The sequence below is a fragment of the Tympanuchus pallidicinctus genome, unplaced genomic scaffold, assembly GCF_026119805.1.
Source record: "Tympanuchus pallidicinctus isolate F22 unplaced genomic scaffold, pur_lepc_1.0 scaffold16, whole genome shotgun sequence".
Classification (NCBI taxonomy): domain Eukaryota; kingdom Metazoa; phylum Chordata; class Aves; order Galliformes; family Phasianidae; genus Tympanuchus; species Tympanuchus pallidicinctus.
In genome coordinates, this window is record NW_026294679.1 from 16,661,518 (window position 1) to 16,684,789 (window position 23,272).

Here is a 23,272-nt window from a genome sequence, read left to right on the forward strand (position 1 = left end):
TGTCTGTTAAACAGCTCATTCTTAGCTCTAAGTAAGTGTTTTTCTTTATATTACTATTTACTCCTGAAGTAAATCTTTGAAAGAATTCGATGTACTGATAGAAAGATGGATAAATAGGTGGATAGATAGATGCATAGATGGATGTATGGATAGATGGATGGACAGATGGAAGAGATAATCAGATGGATTGATGGATGTATGGATAGATGCATAGATAGCAGAATGAAAGGTAGATAGCTATTTGCAAAGAAAATGGAAGCAAAGAAAAGGGAAAAAAAATAGCAACAAACTTTTGCTGGTTCTGATTACTATACACCTACCATGGAGTGTTCTGCCTTTGCCTTTTCAGCTCGCTGCACGCAGCGTTACATAGGACTTTCTCTGCCTCCTCTGGGCTGGCTCTGGGCTCACCAGGGAGTTTCTGGGTGTTTCCTTCTGGCTGTTCACCTGCTCTGCTCTTTCCCTCTCTGTCCCCAGGTCGGCAGCAGAGCCCTCGACTGTGCCCGGCGGAGGACGCGGTGCCGACGCGGGGGGCAGCGGGCGGCGGCCCGGCCGCGGGGCCATGTTCTATTTCCACTGCCCCCCGCAACTCGAGGGTGAGTGGGGCCGTGTGGGGCCGGGGCTGAGGGTTCGTGTATGCTGGGGTGGAGGGGATGCTGCGCTCTGGTTGTCCTCGCACAGGGAGTGTGCCGAGATGAGATGCGAATCTATAGAAAGAGCCCCATCTGAAAGCGCCTCGTCTTTTTCCAAGAGCAAACACAACCCTTTGCCCCCCTCCCTCTTGTCACAAGATGGAAAGAAGGATGGCATGGGTTTGGGTTTTTTTAATTTGATTCCTGTTGGAAAGGCCTTGTTTTTGCACCCCCGCCCTCGTTTTGCCACCTGCCTCCCCTCCGCGGATAGCGATCCCGCAGTTGAGCCTCAGGCTACGAACGAGATGCTTTTCTCCCCTCCCAGCACAGATGTTGGTGTCATGGCTGTAATCGGGACACTTTCAGGACGTGGTCACGCCTCCTCCCTCCAGCCACAGGGACCGCATAAATCTTTCATGTTATTTTACAAACATTCTGCGGGAGGATGGGGAAACACGGGGCACGGCTGGGAAAAAAAAATAATCAAACACACACACACAAAAAAAAAAAAAAAAAAGAGAGAGAAAAAAAACGCTTGAGAGGGTTCTCTTTTTGAGCGCTTCATTCGAGAGGATGTTTTTGACTGGGTGGGTTGTTTAATTTTTCGTTTGTTTCTTTAAAAAAAAAAAAAAAAAAAAGGCAACCTTCGGGATCTATCCGTGTCTCCCCCGCATATCCCTCAGCTCGAGTGAGGGGCAGCCTGCCCCCCAGAAAGGTCCGCATATACCTTCACTCCCCACTTCCTATCTCGGCCTCTGCCCCCAGCGCTGCCTGCCCCGCTCCTTGTCCCAGTGCAGCGCCGTAGGAACCGGCCCGGAGGGGGCGGGATCCCCCCGGGTGCGCACGGAGGGTGCCTGCAAAGCGCGCTCCGCCAAGTTGTCTCGAGCTGTGCCGAGCGTCACCGAGTGCCTGGGTAGCTTTGTTCGTTAGTTTTTGGCAGACAGCTTCGGAAACACGCTTTTGTCTGTTTGGCGGGGGGAGGAGGAGGGTTGTTGTTGTTTTTTATAACCGGTGCATGCTTTTGGCGGCCCGAGCTGGGGAGTGGCCCCCGAGGGCAGCGGGCGGCAGAAGCTGGGGGGGGTGAGGGGGGGGAGAGGCGGCTTCCCCGCGCGGGGTGACAGCACCCGGCGTGGAGCATCCCAGGTGACAGTAGCAGCACCACTTCCTTACACCCCCGAAACCAAACTAACCCAAGAAGTGGCAACAGAAAAGCCCTTTCTGGAGGTGTTTATCAAAAGCTTGGAGGGAAGCGACCAGGCTCCGTGGTCACCGAGACGGCATTTGTTTCTGCCCAGGGCTGCAGCTAGTATGGGGAGAGGACTGCTTCCCAGCGGCACCGCGGGCTGATCGCGGTGCCCTGCCCTGATGGCCCGAGCGGGAGAGGGGCCGTAGGACATCGGTGGGGGGCTCTGTGAGTTGGGTCCTGGAGATCCTCAGTGGTGCTGTTTCGGGCCTGGGGACCGGGGGGACGTATGTTCGTTTCGTTCTGTTTTACTCTACGTTGTCTGGGAAGGGAAGGGGAGCTACGTTTGAGTGGGGCATCCCAGCAGTCTGACTGCCCTCTACAGGCCTTCCCTCAGGGACAAAGTGGTGCTCCGTCAACTCCCGGACCCCTTGAAGCCCCCGGCCGGGAGGGTTCACCCCTCCTCACACACACCTTCCATTGTTTTGAAACCCATCCTAAATCTAGCCTTTCTGAGAGGCAGGCTGCCTCTCGCTCCTGAGGGGGCCTCACTCCTGTGCTGGGGCAGGCAGGCTGGGATCGCAACCCCGTCCGCCCCTCGACCCCACTGCGGCTCTCCTCCCGCAGGTGCTGCCCCCTTCGGAGCACACTCCGCCGGCGACTTCGACGACGGTTTCCTGCGCAGGAAGCAGCGTCGCAACCGCACTACCTTCACCCTGCAGCAGGTAGAGTGCGACCCCCTACGCTCCCCAGACTCGCTTTCCCTGGTTCTGTGCCGAACCCCCCTCCGCCCCGACGGGCAGGAGCCCCTCACCTCCACCGCTGCCCTTGACACCTCCGCTCTCCTCCCCTCCAACAGCTCGAAGCACTGGAAGCAGTTTTTGCTCAAACTCACTACCCTGATGTGTTCACTCGGGAAGAACTGGCGATGAAAATCAACCTGACGGAGGCCCGGGTGCAGGTAAACATCCCAGGGATGATTGAACTCTCGGGGATTCAAACCAGCAAACTTTTTTTTTTTTTTTTTTTTTTTTTGACATCATCACTGCAGAGTGCACATTTGGCCAAAGAACGCAAATGAAGACGATCTGTCATTTTCATGATGCACTTTAATAACATCAACATAATGTGGAATATTAGATTAGGTTGATTAATCGGTCATTCATAATTAACTAGTGATAATGTTCTACACTAATTTGTCCGTGTCTCCAAGGTACTAAATTACATCAATGCACATCCATTTCCTTGCTTTTGGAGGGGGTGTGCATGGAGAAAAGAGCTGAGATGTGGTTCTGGCGGCCACTCGGACCACTGGAAGGCCATGGGCTGGGGCAGCTGGGGGAGCCCTGCGGCTAGCAGGAGCCTTTCCATCTCAACTTTTCTTCCTTTCCTCTACTTTCGAAACACTTAATTCTGATGGCTATAGAGCCTGTAGAGCAATTTCCATGCCTTTCATAAGATCCAATGAGATAAGACCATAAGATCCATTGGCCACGATCACTCTTCTTCCTTCATTCTCTTTTCCACGCTTTCCTCCTTTCCTTCTTATTTCTTTTTTTCTTTCCTCCCTGCCCCCTTTTCTTTTCCTTCCTTTTTTTTTCTTTTTTCTTTTTTTGGCCCACATGTTTGGTCTTTTTTTTGCGTACTCAGAGATTGACTTTGTCTAAGTGTCTACAAGCTCTACTAAGAGCTCTACTAAGAGCAGAACTCCTGCAGTTGTAAGAGATGGATCCATACAACTCTGCAGGCATCCACGCTGACTTGCAAGTCATTTTTTGAACCCACTTATGTATTAATTTTATTTATGGGGCTTTTTTGCATGCTGTTTCTGGTTTTTTTTTTTTGTTTTTTTGTTTTTTTTTTTCCTTTTTTCTTCTTTTTTTTTTTTTTTTTTTTCTTTTTCTTTTTTAGGTGCTTGGGGTTAAGACTATGCAAAGATCTAATTGTAGGAAATATAATAGCTTGCCTTTTGTTCCCTAGGGTCATGTTAGTATCTCTTAAAACCCAATGGCTGAAGAGAGATAATGGAATTCACCACAGTAAATTGGGGATTGTAAACAAATTATTTCTTCTATAATCAGATTATGTGATCCTGATTATTAAATCTGAACATGAATCATTGGTCATATGTGGGCAAATTAAAATGATTATTATTTGGAAATGAAAATCTTATTTTGCTAGTGCATTGTAGGTACTGGCTTAAAAAAAATAATAAAAAATGCCATTTTGGCTATTGGTGTCTAAAGACTGAACTGCAAATTGAGATAAATGGGACAATTATTGAGCATTCAGAAGTGGAAGATCATAACTTCTTCCTGAAAGGTGCAGGGGTGAGATAGGGGTGGTGACAATTGGATTGCTGAGGACGGGTGTTTAGCCTTGTTGTTGGCTATTATGCAAACAGACAATAGATGCAAGCATTTGTTTAGCCTGCTTTCATGCAGGGACATGGGGAAACACAGAGGATGGGAGATATGTTTACATTTATACCCCTTGCTCATTCAAATATGATTAATGTGCTATAAAGCAGAGTCTTAATCGAAGATGATGTTGTCAAACAATAACTAAATAGGGAAATAAACGACTTCATCATGCTCTTTCCTCAGAAGCAGGCGAACTGTCAGTGCAAAGTCATTAAAATATGATAATGAAAAATAGCTCAATTAAATGTTGTTATAGCTGTGACCTTCATTCAATTAAGACGCAAGGAAGTGTCTGCATTTTGCTTTGCATTTAACTGCTCTAAATTTAGAATATAGATAAAATCATTATTCAACGTTTGCTGATATATGCAATTAAAAGGCAGCTAACTAAAATGGAGCCGGAGGAGGAGAATAATAAAAATCTTGCCTATACTTGAAGTCATGTATTAAAATGTGGATTCCATGACCTCGAGGGAGGTTTGGCATTTTCCACCTCAAATATGGTGCTTTCAGAGCATCTGCTCCAAGGTTACAAAAAAATCCTCAAAACTTTTGTTTTTGGCTTGTTTTCCATATAGATAAATATTCAAGAGAGAAATGTAATATTAAGGCTCCTCTAGGATAACAACATGAACACAAATAAGGAGAGATTTTATCCAAAATCCAATCTCACCAGAGTAAAAATTCGGCAAATGTTGACTTCCTTTACATTTGGCTAAATGTGGCATTCAGCCTGGCTTGATCTCCTGCTCCAGGTGTGGTTCCAGAATAGAAGAGCTAAATGGAGGAAAACAGAGAGGGGAGCTTCTGACCAAGAAGGCTCTAAGGAAGCAATGGCGGAGGTGGCGCCTCCTGTCAGGAACTTAAATTCCCCTTCTCCAGCTGATCAAACTAGGAATAAAAAAGAGAGTCTGGAGATCCAGCAGAGGTAAGAATAATCAGCTGCTGCTCTTTGGGACAAGCATGCATTGTGTTTATGGACATACATGCATTGATAGATGCTAAGCCTGCACCTGGATAGTATCAGTTTCAAGTACAACCTAAACCATTAGAAGATGAACCACCATCAACTCCCTTCTGCCCATGCGGGTGTGAGGAACTGGTGGCTGTGGGAGGCTGATGGTCCCCAGGCTTAGTCCCCTCCAGTTTGTTCTCAAGACAGCAGTACAGAATTACAGAATCACAGAATATCCTGAACTGGAAGGGATCCATAATGACCATTGAGCCAAATTCCTGGCTCCATACCAAGCCCCCCAAAAATCAGACCATATGTTTAAGAGTGTTGCCTGGACACTTCTCAATTCCACCAAGCTCAGTGCCTTGACCACTGCCCTGGGGAACCTGTTGGTGTACATACGTGCACTGTTTTTGGAGTCAGCTGCTCTAACTCTAAAGGCTGCTTTCTCTTCTCCCTCAGCCTGAGTCGAGCAGTCGGTCCTACAGGACCCTTCTTCCCCTCCTGCCTGCCTGGGACTCTTCTCAACACAGCCACCTATGCACAAGCTTTATCCCACGTTGCATCTCTAAAAGGTAAGTGATTTTAACTTTGGATAGCAGCTTAAAGAGCAGCTTCATCATGTTTGGTGGATGCTCCTACCTTTGCCAGTGAAAAGCCATTGGGATGTGGTAGATCCTCTCTGTTGCAATTGGTTGTAGTTGCATTGACTGATGCTGTGGGCACAGGAATGAGTCTCTTATAGTAGCGTGGTTTGCGGGTAAGCTGTATCATTTTGCTTAGTTATCTTCAGTGAGGTCAGGGTTTGCAACCAGACAGGTATGGTTTGGTCCTTTAAAGTTCTCTTTGCATGTGTTTCTTTTTAAAGAGTCACATTTATGCTAATAAATTAATTATTCACATCCTTTTGCATTATACATTGCCTGGCATCATTACTGATATTTCATCCCCTCTTCATATGCAGTTTCCTATGTAGTATTTCTCTGCAACTCTTAGACCTTTCCTCTCTTGACCAGCATATCTTCCTGAAATCTTGAACACAGCTAGTGCATGGGGACAAAGCACTATGCAAAGTAATTACGTGGGATCCAGGCTCAGGATGCTTATATCCAGTGTCCATATCCCTTTGGGCTGCAAAAAGCAGCAGTATGCATCTTTTAAAAATAAATCGCCAGCTGATCCATTAGCTGTTCCTTGTCTAGTAATTTCTAAGACTAAGGGTGCAAGCAGGATGAATTCAATTTATAGATTTATAGGATGTACAGTCTCATAGCACTGCCAAGCACAAAGTGGCACGTAGCTTTTCTTTGTGCTCAGTGTGGTGCAATATTTTGAGAGGAAAATTTCTCTGTTGAGGACCTTCTGCTATGAAAATTGAAGTCCTCTACAGTCTCTTGCTATGCTCCCTGGCATACCTCATGTTCCTCTTGAGAATTTCCACTTGAATCAGTGCAGTTGAGGTTTATTCCTGAAGCAAAAGCTTTGAATTGCAGAGTTTGTCCTGTCCTCTCTTCCCTCTTTCTCCAAGTCTTTCCAAAAAGAGCAGAAAGCACAGCAAGTGCCATTTTGGCAGGTGATTTTGAATTGAGAAAGGCCACATAGGTGTGACCTAAGCCCTAGAGCTAAAAGGATGACAGTCAACCCAAATGCTGTGGCAGACAGTGGCTGTTGGACTGTACAGTCCCCTCCACCTCTGCTCTGTGACCACGAGCATCTCCGCTAGGCAGGAATAGCCTCTCTGGAGTAGATACAAGCAATCTTAGGGGGGCAAAAAATTATTTGCTGACAATGTCATCCTGGGTGTGAAAAAAGGATTGATTGTGTTCAGTAAATGATTTCAGGTGGAATTGGCTGCTTTTTTCCTTAAAATTTACAAATAAATACTTTTTGAAATCAAATGCATCAATACCTCCTCACATTTCGTGCTTAAATTTAGCTAAATTTTAAAGAAAATAATAGCAAGAAACGGAGGCTCAGCAAAATGAAATAAAAATGGACAAATGAAACATTTGTCATGAGGGTTTTTAAAGTTTTATTCATTTGGAAGACTTACGGATCTTCTTTTCTGTGATTTTACGAACCAGTCACTAAATTGAAAAACCAATAATCTGCTACTTTTTGCTTGATAGCAGTTTTACAACCTAGGGGCAGGAAAAATCCTAGTCCCAAATCTCAAGCAGATATAATCATTAGGCAGTCAGTTGCCCAGGTTAACAGATAGTGCCCCTGAAACACTGTTCCCAGATAAAATAAAGATTTTTTGTAATTTCGGCAGAGATGGGCAGCTATCTTGTGCATGTATGATGAATTTTTCAGCTACACCTTCAGTTCCTTGCTGAGATGCTTTGGTTTACATTTTCCTGTGTGACTCTAGAAGTTTCTGGGTGTGTGCAAGGGTATTTTGTAGGGTACTGTGATTTTAAGAAATCCAACTGCAGATCCTACCACGAGTTCTGTGTATGCCTGTTGACACGTTGTCATGCTTGCTCAGTTGAGCTGCTCCTGTCTTCTGCAGTTAAGTCTCAGTAATATCAAATATTGGCTTTGGTGTTAAGAGGGAAGGATGTGACTATAAGGTGGCAAGTTTGATTTATATGAGCAGAGAATAAATGGAGCATCTTTCTTGAGGTATTTACATGTGAAATTATGTTTTCTCTTTCATTGTCTCACCACTGTAAGTTCCTTTTCCTTGTTTCTCCAAACGCAATTCACCTGGACTGGAATTGGGTCTGTTCACAGCAGACCTGTGCTTCCCTCTGGTTAATTGGCAGTCAGAAGTAGGACCATCTCTAAAGGTCCAGTGCAGACCAAAAAGATCTCAGGCATGATTCATGTTCTGTTTTACTCTTGTACAGAAATGCAAGTGAATGACGATCCTTCTAAACTAATGTGACTGGGAGCACAACTGAGCTCACACGCAGGTCTGGGAGAAGAGAGTGTAGTTGTGAGAAGGAAGGAAAAGGCAGAGAAAGGCTCAGTGTTCACAAAGCCTTTACATAGTCTTCTTTGTCTTGCTCAATTTAGAGAGTTTCACTCTCCTTCTCACTTCCCTCTTTGAGGTAGGAGCTGGTTTGTACAACTTCAGGTCTGTTGAGGGAGAGCTGACCATATGTTTAGGTGGAAATTACTCAGTGTTCTTCTGTACCTTAATGAAGTCTCCTAAGCATCTCCCTTGAGAATCTAGTCTCATTTTGCAACAGAAATACTGACTGAGCCCTACGATCATGATTCTGAGAACAGAGAACTTTGAGCAATGCAAAATCCCATTATACACAGGGCATAAAAATCCAATATTTTGCTTTTTTTCCACAAGATTTTGCACATTTAATTGAAAAGCCATGTGGCTAAGAGCTCTTCCTGGCACCTATCTTCATCCTGACCACGTTTTGAAACTACCAGGAATTTTTCGTGCTTTTGAAACCAAAATAATTCCTCCAGAGTTAAAGCCATTTCACTAGCAGTGGATGCACAGCCCGGCTTTCTTCTATGCAAATTTCAAAGGAAATACTGATAAAGAGGTTCTCTATGTAAATCCTGTAAATAGATATGTATTCTCTCAACTGGGAAAGCAATTCTGACATTCTCCAGTCAGAAAGTCTGTAAAGTGGACAAAAGGGCACTCCAAGCACATCACACACCATTGGGAAGTTTAGGATGTTTCCTTCTGAGGAGGCAAGATGTGTTTTGTCAGGCTTGTGAGCCAACACTTTGTTGGTGTCAGTGAGTAATATTTGACTGATGCTTTAGAAGGAGACAACTAAAATCAATGTAGTGAATAACAAGTGATGATGGTGATGTAACTAATTAACAATTATTTCATCTCTCTGGGACCGTTTTCATTCTGCCACCTGAGAGTTCACAGTCTTTTATAAAGAAACTAATACCTCTCTTTCTTCTTCTCTTTGATGGTTTGGCTCCAGCCCCAGATTTCCAAGGCTGCATAAAGTATCTAGGGTAGATGCTATCTGTATCTAATTCATAATGTAAGGATATAACAAGCACAGTTTCCCAGATGAAGTCAGTCTAGCAAAGACAAGAAATCTCAGGACGGCCAAGTACAGGGCAGCAGCTTTGCTTTTGGATAGGCTGCATGGTGCTGAGCAGGCTTGCTTTACACTCTGTGTAGTTCTGCAGCTCTTCAACGGGCAGCACTCCTCTGAGTTCTGCACATGCTGCTTCTGGGTAGCTGGTGGATATGGCTGGAACATGAGTCTGGGTCTGTTCTGGAAACCAAGCAGAAAACTGTTATCCCTGTGCAATTTCTCATTTGAATAATTAGCATAATGACATAATGTTGGTGGATTACTATGCTTTCTACTTCTGGTTTTTAGTTTTTCACTGCTGCTCATAGTCAGGAAGAAGTGTAGCTCACACAGATGAAATTTCAGTTGTATGTTACTTTCTGAAATTGTCTTAATTTGACAACAATGCTACTTCATTGTGGCGACTTCGACATTTCCATGGTCTTCCAAGATGAATCACTTACTGTAAACTATGCATCTGCAGTCCATTTAGTAGATTTAATTGCAGACCTCAAATATGAAGGGAAAATACTTGTTTTATTTATGGGCTGTATAACAGTAGAGTCATCAGGAGAAGCTAACGTTCTGTGCACAGAGAGACCTCAAAGTACCTTCTTAATGGATGACAGCATGAATGCAATTCATTAATGCAGAAGATGTTATTAATGGGTGTAAACAAGAATCTCCGGTTTTAGCGGAAGTGTTCTACCATTTCTGGTGACTGAGGCCAAAAGTGTATCTGTTACATTCCTCTGAAATTTCCCCAGGCCCTGTGATTCAAAGTGCAGTGTGTGAGGAGAGAAATAATTACACTTGTCAGGGAATTACTTTCATAATTCACTTCCAGCTTTGCACTGTGCAAGTTATAGCTCAGTTGTTTTTATGGCACCTCCACACAACTCGCTGATAGAAAAGCAAGACTGCATTATGCCCACCAAAGTGGATATTCCAGGGGATTACGTTCCTTCATGGTTTGTTGCTGCCATGGTTGCTGTTGTTCCTATTAGGGGAGGTTTAATTGCAGTATCCAGGAAAAAAAATCATACCAACAAAGAAGCCCCAGTTAGAGCTGTTCATCCATTAGATTTTGATTTCTATTATGTAAAGATGAAGAGAATTTTCTCAACTTACATAGCATAATGATATTGGACAAAAAGTGTTCAATGACCTGACTTACCCCTGAACTGGTGCTTACTGAACTGAAGTGCCTCAGTTTACCTTGAGACTGGGGAACTGGAATCAGAACTTAGGAGTTCCTCTGTTTTCTCTGTCATTCATTTATACTCAATTATAGATGTACTGATTTTTCTCAGCATGTGACTATGGCAAATCACATAAAATAGCAAATTAGCAAGTGAATTCTGTTTAACAAATTCATTTTCCACAGCAACACAACTTCAACAGGCTACTCTAAATAACGCTGTAAGTATCTGGTTCCTCTCCATTTCAGCATTTGAGTCCATTCTTCTTGAGTCTATTCTTCTGAATCTCTTGTTTCACAGCTCTAAAAGGTTTGGATAAAACTACCTATGTTTTACCCACTTATTCCTCAGGCTTTAATAGACACAGTTTTGGCAACATATATGAAGAGCAAAAGGGAGCTTCCTTTGGAATCAGCTCTGACTGGTGAATGACACTATGAACTCAAGGTTGCTTTTGACCTTCCAACCATATCAACGTGACTACACAAAAAGTATATTTGATATAAATGTAATACTTTCACTGCAAAGTAAACAGAATGCATTGATAAGTGATGATTTAAAAGCAAATTTTTCCTCACTTCCCCCGCCCACTTAACTTGCTGTTCAGCTGTTCACATCAAACATGGGCATGCACAAACACTGCAAGAGGCAGTGAACTGAGTTTTTGCATTTTGAAAGGACCGCCTGTTAAATCCTTTAAACTGTTGGGTTGAAATAGAAAACATATATTTTAAATACTCCTGCATCGATATGAGCCCCACTCCCATCTCACTCTAAGCTGAAACTGAACCTGGGAATTGCACAGAAAGGTCCACAACCAAAATTGTAGATCAAATATCATTACAATTGAAATGTAACGTTGGCAGAGACAAGACAGAACTAATTTAATTTTTCCTGTCAGTCTCTGTAGTAGATCAATTAAACTGCCAAGTGGATCAAATATTTCAGACTGTATTTATGACATTAAGTATTTATGTTCAGGCTGAGCATTTAAAGTATGATCTCATATACGTGGAGGTTCAGATCAATTCAGCAGAATTTGCTCTAAGTTAATGGAAATCTAATTGTGCATTTTAATTTTGTGTACAAGAGGCAGTAAGTTCCTAAAGGAAAGAAAGCAGTTCTCTGTCTGTATTGTAGTAACCAGCTCCAAATCCCATTAAAGCAATATCAAACTGGAAGAGAAAAAGCTGGATTGGGTTCTAAGGCTAAAGGTCTAACCCTCACTCATTTTCATGGGAGTTAGATAGGTGCCTAAACTTCTCTGAAGATGTTAAGTAGGAACAATTCCTTCCTCCTCCCTGTAAGCTCAGGCCTACTCCAATAAGATTTAAGAGAATAGTGATGTCTGCTGTGTGTGGATGGGTCTTTTTTGAGTCATGACTGACTGAATGGGCTGCTGATTCACATGTTGTTTGTCCTGGCCTTTATGCCACCAAAGTCCGATGGATTTCATTGGATTTGCTGCCTGCAGACACAGGCAATTGCAGGGTAGATTCAATCTTCCTTTTACATTAAATAGAAATTGGGCTAACTCCTATTCTCTTATTCTCTAGCAAGATTGTGGAGCAAATGACACTAGATACTCTGTATTTTTTTTCAGGTGGGAGCTGTTGTTTGCAAGTGTTTTAACCTGGAATTCTTAAGTGAAAATGCAAGGAGTGATTTATGGGTGAAATGCTGCTAGATATCCTAGTTCCCACTGCAGGTAACTGCACCCTCAGGTTGCAGAGCTATGGGTAATATCAGCACTAATTATTAAGCAAAGAGCTTAGGTTGGTACTGAAGGATGTTAAATATTTTATCCCTCTCTAATGATGGAATGAAAATTATTCTTAGAAGCTGGAGCTGGTTTATGTTCTTTTGAAAGGGACTCTTCTCCACTTCTCCCCTCCTTCGGCTTGGCAGTGTGTTCATTTCTGGTGGAACATCTTAGTGTGTAAGAGAGCAGCAGTGCAAATACAGCTGTTGCACAGAGGGACATTTACATGCTCCATTTCAGAAATCAACTTTTAGTCAGTGGGACTTACTAGCAGTGAAAAAAATGACTTTCTACAGCTGAAAGACCTGCAAACTGCAGGGACTCTAAGTCACCAGTCCTGCTGTCCTTCCTCTAGTGAAAGAAATTCAGAACACTTGAAGTGGCTGCATTTCATCAGGGCAAAACATGACTTTATGAGCACAGTTAGCGGCAAAAAATGTGTTACTGAATGGATTTTGCTATAAACTTCTCTTGTGCTCAAAATGATAACGAAATTAAAGATAGATTTTCCTACAGCAAAAAGCAAAAATGGAGGATATTTGTCGAGTAGTAATATACACTTGTGTAATTCATCTGAATGTCTAAACTCATGGAAATATTGTTCTGCTGATCAGATGCTCTATCAGGGAGTATAATGAGAGTAGAAGGGGTTATACTGAAAGGGATTGCATTAATAGTTTGTGCCTTATAGAATCTTTTTTACTTTTTTTCTTGAGAACCTTACCTGCAAGCTGCTACTTTCTGATAGTTGCTGTGGAGAAGTCTTGCCAACATCCTAAAAACAAACAACTGTCTTGCCTTCATCCCTCACAAATGGGTGCTGAACCCTGGCTACCAAGAGCAGCAGTGGAAGAGAAAAACTACCTGCTCCCTGCAGATTATTAGTTCCATCAGTTAGTCATGAGCCATTTAACTCAAATATTAACTGCAGAAATTAAAACAAGTCCTTGGCTTGGAAAGATCAGAGGAAGACACTGTCAGGTTGTGAGCAGCCTAGCTGTTGCCTGCTTTGTGTATCAGCTGAAGATGTGCTTCTGCTAGGGGCTGAAGAGGATATGGAGCTTGTGTGGCCATTAAGAACTCTGAGGAGAGCAGTGTTCCACTATGTCTCTCACCAGAGACCAAATCAAAGTGGCAGCTCAGCCATTTCACTCCTTATCCAGTACTATATTTCCTGCTTGACACAGCCTGTGTTTCTCAGATTGTTGGAGTGAAGATAGTCTGGCCCACCCCTCCTGATGGGACTCTAAGCCATCTCAACAACAGCAGTTTTAGGAGGCTTTGATTCACTTCTGGAGACCCTTCTTTTGTCATCATACCTAAGTAATACAGAGGTTGTCTCTTGAAGGCAGAACAGATTCATGCAAGCAGACTTGATGCTTGTAGTTGGAGTGTGGACAAGAAAAATCCTTTCTCATCTTACCGTGCTATAGGAGAAGATCATTAGTTCCTGCATAATTGCTAAGATATTTTCAGCTTTTTATCTCTGCAGTAATCTTCCAGATGCAGGGGTGGGAGCCCCACGCTCACCTAACAAATTCTGCTGCCCAGTCTGATCAGTCTTCAGTTTGTTGGCGGAAGGCAGGGGACACCTCCAGCATGGGACTGAGGGTAGACATGGAGCAGTAAATTGGGATAGGAACTGGAGACAAGCTCCATCTTGGCTGTGGGGAAATCTGCATGATCTAAGCTTTGCTGCTCACTTCTGACTCTGCTTGCCCTCAATTGCTCCATCTGTCACCTGCTTGTCTCGCAATATATGAACTCTCTATAGAGTATATATACATATATATATACTCTATATATATGTACATATATTGAGTATATATACATATACCTGAAAGGAGATTGTAGTTAGAGGGAGGTTGGCTTCTTTTACCAGGTAACTAGTGATGGGACAAGAGTCAGTGGTCTTAAGTCACACCAGGGGAGGTTTGGGTTGGATAGTATGATTAATTCCTTCTCAGAAAGAGTAGTGATGCATTGGAACAGGCTGTCCAGGGAAGTGTTGGTATCACTGTCCTTGGGGGCATTCAAGAAAAGGGCAGATATTGCACTGAGTGTCCTCGTTTAGAGTGGTCACAGACATGGACTGATGGCTGGACTGGATTATATTATTGGTCTTTCCAACTTTAACAGTTCTATGATTCTATGATTCTTTCCCTGTGGGTCTCAGCAGAGCAGAATCTAGCTTTCTAAAAATAATCTACATCCTGAAAGCATCTACATACCTACTATGTAAACTGAAGAGGGGACTTATGCCACCTGGGATTCAAACCCCATCCCTGCCTTCTCCAGGTTGACTGTTGAGGGAAAGATACTGTGCGTGGTGTGGCACTTGTAGATGTGTGTCACTCTGACCAGGTCAAAGGACCATCCTCACGAGGGTGCCCTGCCACTGGGAGCATACCTTCCTCAGCAGTAATGCTGCCTTGTCTTCTTCCTTCCCAGGAAGCCCACTGTGCTCATGCTGCGTTCCAGACCCCATGGGCCTCTCCTTCCTGCCCACCTACGGCTGCCAAAGCAACCGCACTGCCAGTGTGGCTGCACTGCGCATGAAAGCCAGGGAGCACTCAGAGGCCGTGTTGCAGTCTGCCAACCTCCTGCCCACAAACGGAAGCCCCACTCCTCCTGCCAAACCCAGCCCAGAGAGCAGCCAGGACAAGCAGCCCTCTCCACCCAAGGAGCACATGGAAGGGGAGAAGAGTGTATGAGGCCACATTGACGCTAGCCCCACAGCCTTGGAGCCAAGACCAGACACCAGGGCTTTGCCATCGATGGAACTGCAGTGTGGCCGTGCCTCAGTAGCACATCACAGGGCCACCAGGGACCCAGCAAGTCTGAGTGGCCACTCTGGCTGCCTTTCACACACCCTTGCTGCTTTTGCACCGCTGTAGGTTCATTCTCCTGATTTATTGGCACTATCTGTGTTTGGAAACATTTGTGAAACTGTTTTTATCTCCCGTTCCACATTCCAGAGATGCCAAAATGCCCAGGACACTGACTTGCTTCTGCACACCTCAGCCATGCTTCCCAAGGCTGCATTTGTCAGCAGCAGGGCAACCCCAGCTGCCTTTGGGACTTGAACCACCTCTACCTGGTTCTGACCTTCCCAAGAATAAGAGTCACCATGTGGGGAGCAGGGGCTGCTCCCTGGAGATCACCACCATCAATAGTCCTTTATCCTGCATGAACAGGGCATGGCTGCCAGGTATGTGGTCTGGGGCAGGAGAGCCTTCCAGGCATCATTTACCCTCATTGTGCACAGGCACATGAAAGTGCATGTTTACACCAGCCTGGCCTGATGTGTTCTGATGGCATTTGACTTCTTAACAAAATCTACCCCAGGCAGGCCAGGTGTAAGAGAAGCAAAAAGATAGAACAAAGCTCTTTGTAATTTTTCCTTCTTCCTTCCTTTCCCTTAAAGCCAAACATTCAGTGGAGTATATTACTGGGGAAATGTTGAGATCAGCTTATCCATAAATAAAATCCTTGCACAGGCTTCCATGTGAATATTAGTCTTGTCATTCCCAAGGTTAGACATAAAAGACACATGACTCCAGAGCAGCGTTCTTAGCTTCGAATGGTAATGCTGGTATTTTAATGGAGAGTGCAGTTATGTCTATATGCAGAAAGCTGGGGGGATTTTAGCATCATTCATTGTCTCCTTCTCTGGAGATGTTCAAGACCTGCCTGGATGCCTACCTGTGCGACCTGCTGTAGGGAACCTGCTTTGGCAGGGGGTTGGACTCGATGATCTCTGGAGGTCCCTTCCAACCCCTACAATTCTGTGATTCTTTTGGAAAGAAAGACTGGGAAACAAAATCATCCTGGATAGCAACACTGCAAATATGTCCTTGCACGATGAGTTTTTAATAAATAGGAAATAAAATTTGGAAGGATATTCCTTTATGCCATCCAAAATCAGACTCTTTTGTTCATTGAAGGCTGATTGGAATGATTCTGGACATGAAAATGTATGAATTATTACACAGTGGGCACAGTGCAGAGAAGATATTGATGCCTCAGGAAATATGCTCTTATTCCTGACCCATAACACTGCAGAGCAAAACAGAATAAGACCAGATGCTCTAGCATATTTCTTTCATGGGCAATGTAGAAGCATGTTTAAACTTAATGATACGGACTCGCTTTACTCGGATGCATTTTGCAGATTCCTTAGAATTGTCCGCAGATGCCCGCAGTGAATAGAATGAAAACACTGCTCTAAGACTGTATCAAGTAATGTGGAAGCCAGTGGAAAGATTCCTGTCAGCTCCAAAGGTCTTCTGAGCAGGTCCTTTGTGAGAATAGTGCTCAGATCTGTTCTGTTGGTAAGAGGAGTCAATTGTAGTGGTGGTTTTTACCATAGGGGGCTGATTTAGGCACAGAACCTCAGCTAGCAGAATTTTCAGGTTCTCGTTTAGCAGTCCAGGTTTTTCTGCCACATTCATTGCTGACCCTGTGGTTTGAGGATGTGTTTGGAAAGGCAGCCCCAAGTAAGGTTGGCAGCAAATTTTTCTGTTCCCTATCCAAGTGATCTTATCCTACAAATGCCACAATCCCAAAGTACCTGGGATTTCTCTGGGTCTCACAGGAGCCTCCTGTGATGCTTTCTCCAGGGCAGTGTTTGGTGTCAGGACACACACATAGGGTGGAAGCCCTGCTGTTCAAGGGATGGACTCACAGCACCAAGTACCTTCTTTATGCTGGGAGTGAAGGGTACTGGGAATATCTCCAGGGTGGGATCTATTTCCTCTGTTGATGAGCCATCAGGGAGGGAGATGCTAGCTCTGTCTTTGGACTTAAGCACAAAGAAAAACCTGACAGGGTCCACGTCCCTCTACTGGAGTCATTTTGTTTTACATTTGCCACACAGTTTTTGCTTTTTTTTCAGACAGTCCTAAACTGTCCTAATTGTGGGAGTAAACATGCAGCAATCTGTGCTCCTTCAATGTGCTCCAACTTGAAGAGCTGCTCTGCTGAGCTGCAGAAGGACAGCATTTCCCTGACTGCAAATTATGGCTTAGTTTGAATGACAGCAACAACCTTCTTCCACCAAAATAAAGGAGATCACAACATGCTTTGTTGTAGGGGGCAGTTGGAGAAGAAAGAATCACTGGTTTCTTAGTGATCTTCCCAACCGTAATTTGTTTTTGAGATTTCCACAGCCTCAAAAAAAAAAGATTAAAAAAATTATTTCCACTCCGAAGAGGCAGGCCCAACTTCATTTCAACATAATTACCTTACATTTAGTTGAACTTCAGCCCTTCTGTATACTAACTCTTCAATCTAATTGTTTGATTAAACTCGTATTTCCTCCAGAAAGGTACATAAATAAGTGAATTGTTGAGCAAATTAAGAATACTTAACAGTATTGCATCTGAAAAGTAGTTATGCTGATTAAATTTTCTGTCCTTGAGGATTTTCAGGAAATTACTTTTGATCGTCAATAACACAATTAAGTAAACTACACGCACATTAGCATGAATAATTGATAAGAAATTATGTATTACCACGAAGCACTGATTTAATAATTCATGATGCGACACTCTAGTGACTGTGCAAAACTGGATAACATCGACAAGTCTGCCTGATGTTGCTGGAAATGCTGCAATTACAAACAAGTCCATAGTTTTGTTGTACAATAAAGAAAAGTATCCAATGCATGCTGTAGTTTCTGTTTGTTTAATACATGAATAAATTTAGAAAGAACACCCTGAAAAGTTCCTGTCCTGTTTTCATTCAGATTAATTCCTCTATCCTATCTTCGCAGTGATTGCTATCTTGTTCTGCTTTGACCACAGTGACGTTGCAGAGTGAGGAAGCTCTCAGACTCGCAGCTGGAACCTGGGTGTTTTGCAACCTGCAAAATTCAGGGGTTCAACATTTTGCAGAGCCTCCTGGTAGGAGCAAAGCTGCTTTACCCACCCCAGAAGCCTCAGCTCAAAGTCTTTTGGGTTCTGCATGGTCTGATATTGCTATTATTATTATTGTTCAGCATGATTTTGTGGATAGTTGCTTTGTCAGCTTTAAAAGAAACTCTTGGATTATGTATGTTTTGAAACTGCACAGTGCCATGTTAAATGCTTGGCCCATTCACCTACTGGTCTTGCAGCCTGCCTAGCAGAGGCAGATACATACATGCATTCTTACTAGTAAACCAGGGGATGCTAAACCACATTTTCCTTCTTAGTTTTGGTCTGAGACAGGGCAGTGCAGCCCATGGGAACTTGCTGGAGGCTGCGGGGCAGTAGCACTAGGATGAGAGAACACTCAAGGGATGTGTCCCTGTTATGCCCTCATCCAGCCACCAGATCCTGTGAAGGAGCTACCTGCCCTCCTCCTGTGCTGTCATATATCAGGGCTATCTCTCTTAAACCACTTTTGAAATGGCCATCTCAGTAGCTTTTATTAAGCTTGGCATTTAAAAGTTTATAACTCAGCTATAAAAAGCCACTCAGGCTGAACCCCAGTGTGCAAGGCTCCAGCCCAGGGGGATGATTAACATGCAGCCTGATCCAACAACAGCCTTTTTTCAGTTCTGTGGTAGAAAATGTAAGCCCAATATATGAGGGACAGACAGAAAACAAAGATTTTTTTTTGCTTGATGATCACTGCATTTATCATTAGATCCCATGCAGTTATTCTCTGTGTATTTCCAGACTATCATGAGCCAGACATAGTGTGAATGGCCTCTATGCAAATATCACTTGCATGATTTTGTCAAAACATCTCCAGTCATGGGCTCTTTCTTCATGAAGTCACAGTCACCTGCAATGCCCAGGCAACCTCTTTGTGGGCCATCTCTGCTGCCTCTGCTCGTACTGTCCCCACTCTGCAGTCTCCCTCTGCCCTGTACACAGCTCACAGCTTGCTGCCAGATCCTTGCAGCATGTTGTTCTGTGTTTGTTAATGAGCTTAGTGCAACACACCATAGGACCTTCACTATAAGTCTGCGTGGCATCCTCTCAGCCCTCTGTGTATTTTCTGTCTTGCAGATCTGTTTAAGTCTCTTTCTGCCTACCTACAGTACAGCAGGAAATGAGGAGCAGAGAATGCAACTTCACTGTTATGCCCCAGTGCTTCCCTCACTGCATGCTGGATAGTAATGAGATTGTTAGGCTAATTGGCTCTTTATTAAGAGTATTATTTACAATGATGCTGCAGGCCATGTGCATGCAGAAAAGCACAATCAGACTCTTCCTTCTTGTCATCAAGAGGGCCGGGGATGGCCTTCTCCCAGCTTCTGAGTCTCCCCCGCCCACTTATCCAGGAAGTCTGTACATGCTTATTAAGTGTAGCATTCATCAGGGCTGTGTGTGTAACTCCTCTCCCTGAGTAGGCTGAAGGGGAGCCTCCATACAACTCTAAAAACCCAAGTAGTTTCTGCAATGGAGTGCTCATGTGGATCTGAAGGCAGGAGAGCCGTTGCTGAATGCTGTCAAGCCCTCATGTGTAGGCATGGCAACTGCTCTCCCAAACTTCAGGGAGAAAATCAAAGCCACAGATCATGCTTCTCCAGCACCACTCCTGCCTCCCACACCAGGCAGGGTGATGTGGGAGGAAGTCATTTGCTGTTGGGCGGACCACGAGGGAGCAGAGGATGGAGATGAAATGCTTGTGGTGTACTTCTGTGGCACGGTCTGCCTCTCAAGGAGCTGCTACTCGATAAGGATCCTGTTGTATTGGTTGTCTGTGTGGTGGAACCAGCGTATGAACAGGGGAAGTGAGAAGCACTGAATGTATACCCATGCACTCAGCACATAATTCAGCCCTCTCCACTGAAGGGGTCTGACACCCCTGCCATAACTAAAAGGGCAGCCTCCGCAGAGTGGAGTAAATAATGCTTTACTCTTTCCAGTTAAAAACTTCCTCTTCACTGCAGTGAAATATTGATGTGGTGACCATATTACCGCAAAAAAAACCATCTTTTGCTGATACCCACTAATGAAGTTTTTACATAGATCTGGCCTGTGAGAATGAGAATTTCTTTAGCATATAGCACATCCAGCCTTACTGAGGGTGATGCATCAACAATATTTCAATGACCCAAACATAATGCCCTTGTTGCAGCCTTGAGCTCTATGCCATGAGACAAGCAGGTGCTGCTCTGCTTCCTCATATATCTGGGCACCATTTTTCATTGTTGTGGCAGGCCTCCTTTGGTAAACAAGAAGCAGTTACAACTCACCAGAATTTAATATATTGTTCTGCATATTTTTTTCAGTATTGAAACCTGATGGTTTCTTATGTAGTCAGTGATTTTGCAGTACTGCTGCAACAGCTGAAATTGAGAGGGAACAAGATGTCATTCAGAGAGACTTGGACAGGCTGGAGCAGTGGGTACAGCACAGCATAATGAGCTTCACCAAATCCAAGCACAAGGTTCTTGTAGCTGGGTTTGGCCAAATAGATCTCGTTAGCTGCCAAATTCTATTCAGTTACATCAGTGCCTGCATGTTCTGGGCTGTGCCCTTTGGCCCAGGCTGGGACCATGGTATGGTCACCAGGTATGTCCAGAGAGCAGCCTTACTTAGGAGGGCCATCAGAAGGCAGTCTTAACACAGCCAGCCTGAGATACTGTTCCTGGGGACTGGTCAAGGCCAAGAGAATCATTCATTTCTAATTACATTGCTTTTGCTTTGTCAGCTGAACTTGTTTACCTTTTAGTTCTTCTGCTTCAGAATTTTTGTTTATTAAACTCCAGCATTCAGTATTGGCCCTAGAGACTAACACTTGCTGTAGTGGCAAATTTATTAGGCCTCCCTTAGCTATTGAATAGGCTGAGGTTTTTTATTATATACACACAGCTTCTTTACACCCACACTGTACATGAGCCGATGTGTTAAATAAGATCCAAGACCCATTAAATGAAGAAGCCCATCTCTGCAGAGAAGACTCCCCAGGAACCAGAGCTCTGCCCGTTATATCACAGCTGGCTCACCCCTGCTCCATCGTGCCGGCTAAAGCCATTGGTTTTTGGCAGATGCCTGAGAACCAAGATGTTGATGTGATCACCAGTCCTTGGCAGAGTGAGGCACAGGAGCATCCCTGGGAGTTGTTTGTTTTTATTAGAATTTTTTTTTCCTGTAGCAGTATGCGAGAAATTGGCTGCCGGCAGAGAAGGAAGATCTACAAGAGGATGATGTTGATCCTATCACTCCTCTGAGACACCACACCCGATCAGAGCAAGATCTACTTGGATCTGAGACAGGGTTCTCCAGGGAGGATTTCACAGTCACAGTTCAATGGGGGTCAGAAAAGTAAGCTTCAAAATATCACTCAGGAAACCAAATACCTGAGGTCTTCTGCAGGGCTCAACCCATGAGTCATCCAGATTTGTTTGGAAAAATGCCAGTGAGAACAAAGCAGCCAGGCATTCCTTGGTGTGTATGCATATGAGTGGGGGTGTTAGCAAACCCATCTTTATCCTTTTTGATGGGCTTTCTCTCCAAAGGCCTCAGGACCTGTGCTTGAGAAAGCCAGCTCCACGCCAGTTCCATGTACCCTGAGCAGTCTAGGACTGCACACAGTGTTTATCCCCACTTTGCTCTGTGGGTCAGAGCTCGTAGCCTATGTCCAGGGGTCTACTTTAATAACTGTGCCAGACTCCATTGGGTGTGACACCCCTTCAGTGAGGACTCACAAGCCACTTGCTGCTCCATGCTATACCGCCCTCGCTGCATTCTGTTGTCACCAGGAGAGAGGAGCAGCACATCTGAAGATACAGGAGATATTGTTTGCCCTACAGAAATGAGTGAGATCAGTGTGGAATTAATTTATTTATCTATTTATTTATTTATTCTAGATAACGGTGGTCAGATTCTTTACATTTTATTAAAATGCCTCGGGTCTGCTGCTCTGCACAAATGTTGAGTGTCTAAAGAGCTGCTGAGGCTGGGAAGCCTTTTGTTTATGGGAAACTCTGGAAAACTTCCAATTTCTATTCAGCTCAGATCAAATCAAGGTTTCTGAAAAATAATATGGTGAGTTAAGAGCCATGCATTTGTACTAATGCTATGAATCAGCTTCACATTAAAATACCTTCAGTGACACCAGTTTTTTTCTGTTCTGCAGGGTGTCATTTGCCAGTGTAGCAGAAATGCTGAGTTATGGCTTGAAGCAGTGATTGAGCACCCAGTGGGAAGGTAGGGCCAACCCAAGGAGCTAAGGTACATGCAATGCACCTGAGTGACCATGTGGGGTGGAGCCAAGGATCCACCTCTTCCCAGACCTCATTCAAGGGCTGGCAGTGGAGGCAAAGGTATCTTGCTGGAAATCCCTGCTAACCTAAGACCTGTTAGAGGTAAGCAGCTTTTTTCCCCCCTCTTCATTTCTGCATCTAACACTGTTGCTTTTGGGCTTGTCCTCATTTGCTTCAGCTAAAGACTTTGCTACCCTGCTATTATTGCTGTGCTTTCCATCACATTATAACATTACAGCCAGAAACTTTGAAAGCCAGAAAGGAACATGCAAGCAGGAGTCATCATTACTAATTAGACTTTAGAATCTCATTAATGAGCCAGGAGAGAGAAGCCAAGGTCCTGAAGATGCCTTGCTCCTATTTTCCCCTGCACAGGCATGTGACTTGGCCTTCATTTCACAGTCTGTTTCTCAAACTTGTCATACTCAGCCAAAATAGGTTTTGCACGTCAGGGTGGGTACACTTGGGCCATGGTTTAACAAAGCTCATGAGAAACCTGTTACAGAGGATAGTTGCATCAGCCAGATGTTTGGATTTTTTTTAATGAAGACATCTGTTAACCACTTTGTTCTTCTGTGCCTCCTTCCTCCCTCCACTCTGTCTATAACCAACTCTTTCGCAGCTCAGCTCCTTGCATGCCCATCAATGGGGGGGGGGGGGGGGGGGGGAGGAACTAAGAGTGAGTTTACTTTGATTTGGGCTGAATTTAGGATTAACTGAGGAAAAAAATCACACACCAATATTCTTATAGATCTGCCTGTGGCCTCTGAACATCATAGGCTTCCTCCTATCAGGGCTACTTGGCCCTTCCCAATGTGGTACAGCAGGAGCCATAGTATAGATGCAGGCACACATATGATACCTTTATCTTACCACTTGGGTGAGA

The 23,272-nt window shown here is 44.2% G+C and overlaps 1 protein-coding gene across 1 annotated transcript; it reads left to right on the top strand.

Annotated features, from left to right (window-relative positions):
* Positions 1-562: 562 nt before the first annotated feature.
* On the top strand, positions 563-14,893 carry DRGX (dorsal root ganglia homeobox). Its single transcript, XM_052677489.1, has 6 exons — positions 563-596; positions 2,443-2,540; positions 2,675-2,776; positions 4,994-5,166; positions 5,656-5,768; positions 14,631-14,893. Exons 1-6 carry the CDS (start codon positions 563-565, stop codon positions 14,891-14,893), a joined length of 783 nt encoding a protein of 260 aa, XP_052533449.1.
* The last annotated feature ends 8,379 nt before the right edge of the window (positions 14,894-23,272 follow it).

Coding starts and splice junctions, on each gene's coding strand:
- DRGX (XM_052677489.1), top strand. CDS start 563: ATGTTCTATTTCCACTGCCCCCCGCAACTCGAGG. Junction 5,167..5,655: donor AGTCTGGAGATCCAGCAGAG/GTAAGAATAATC, acceptor CTTCTCCCTCAG/CCTGAGTCGAGCAGTCGGTC. Junction 5,769..14,630: donor CCACGTTGCATCTCTAAAAG/GTAAGTGATTTT, acceptor CTTCCTTCCCAG/GAAGCCCACTGTGCTCATGC.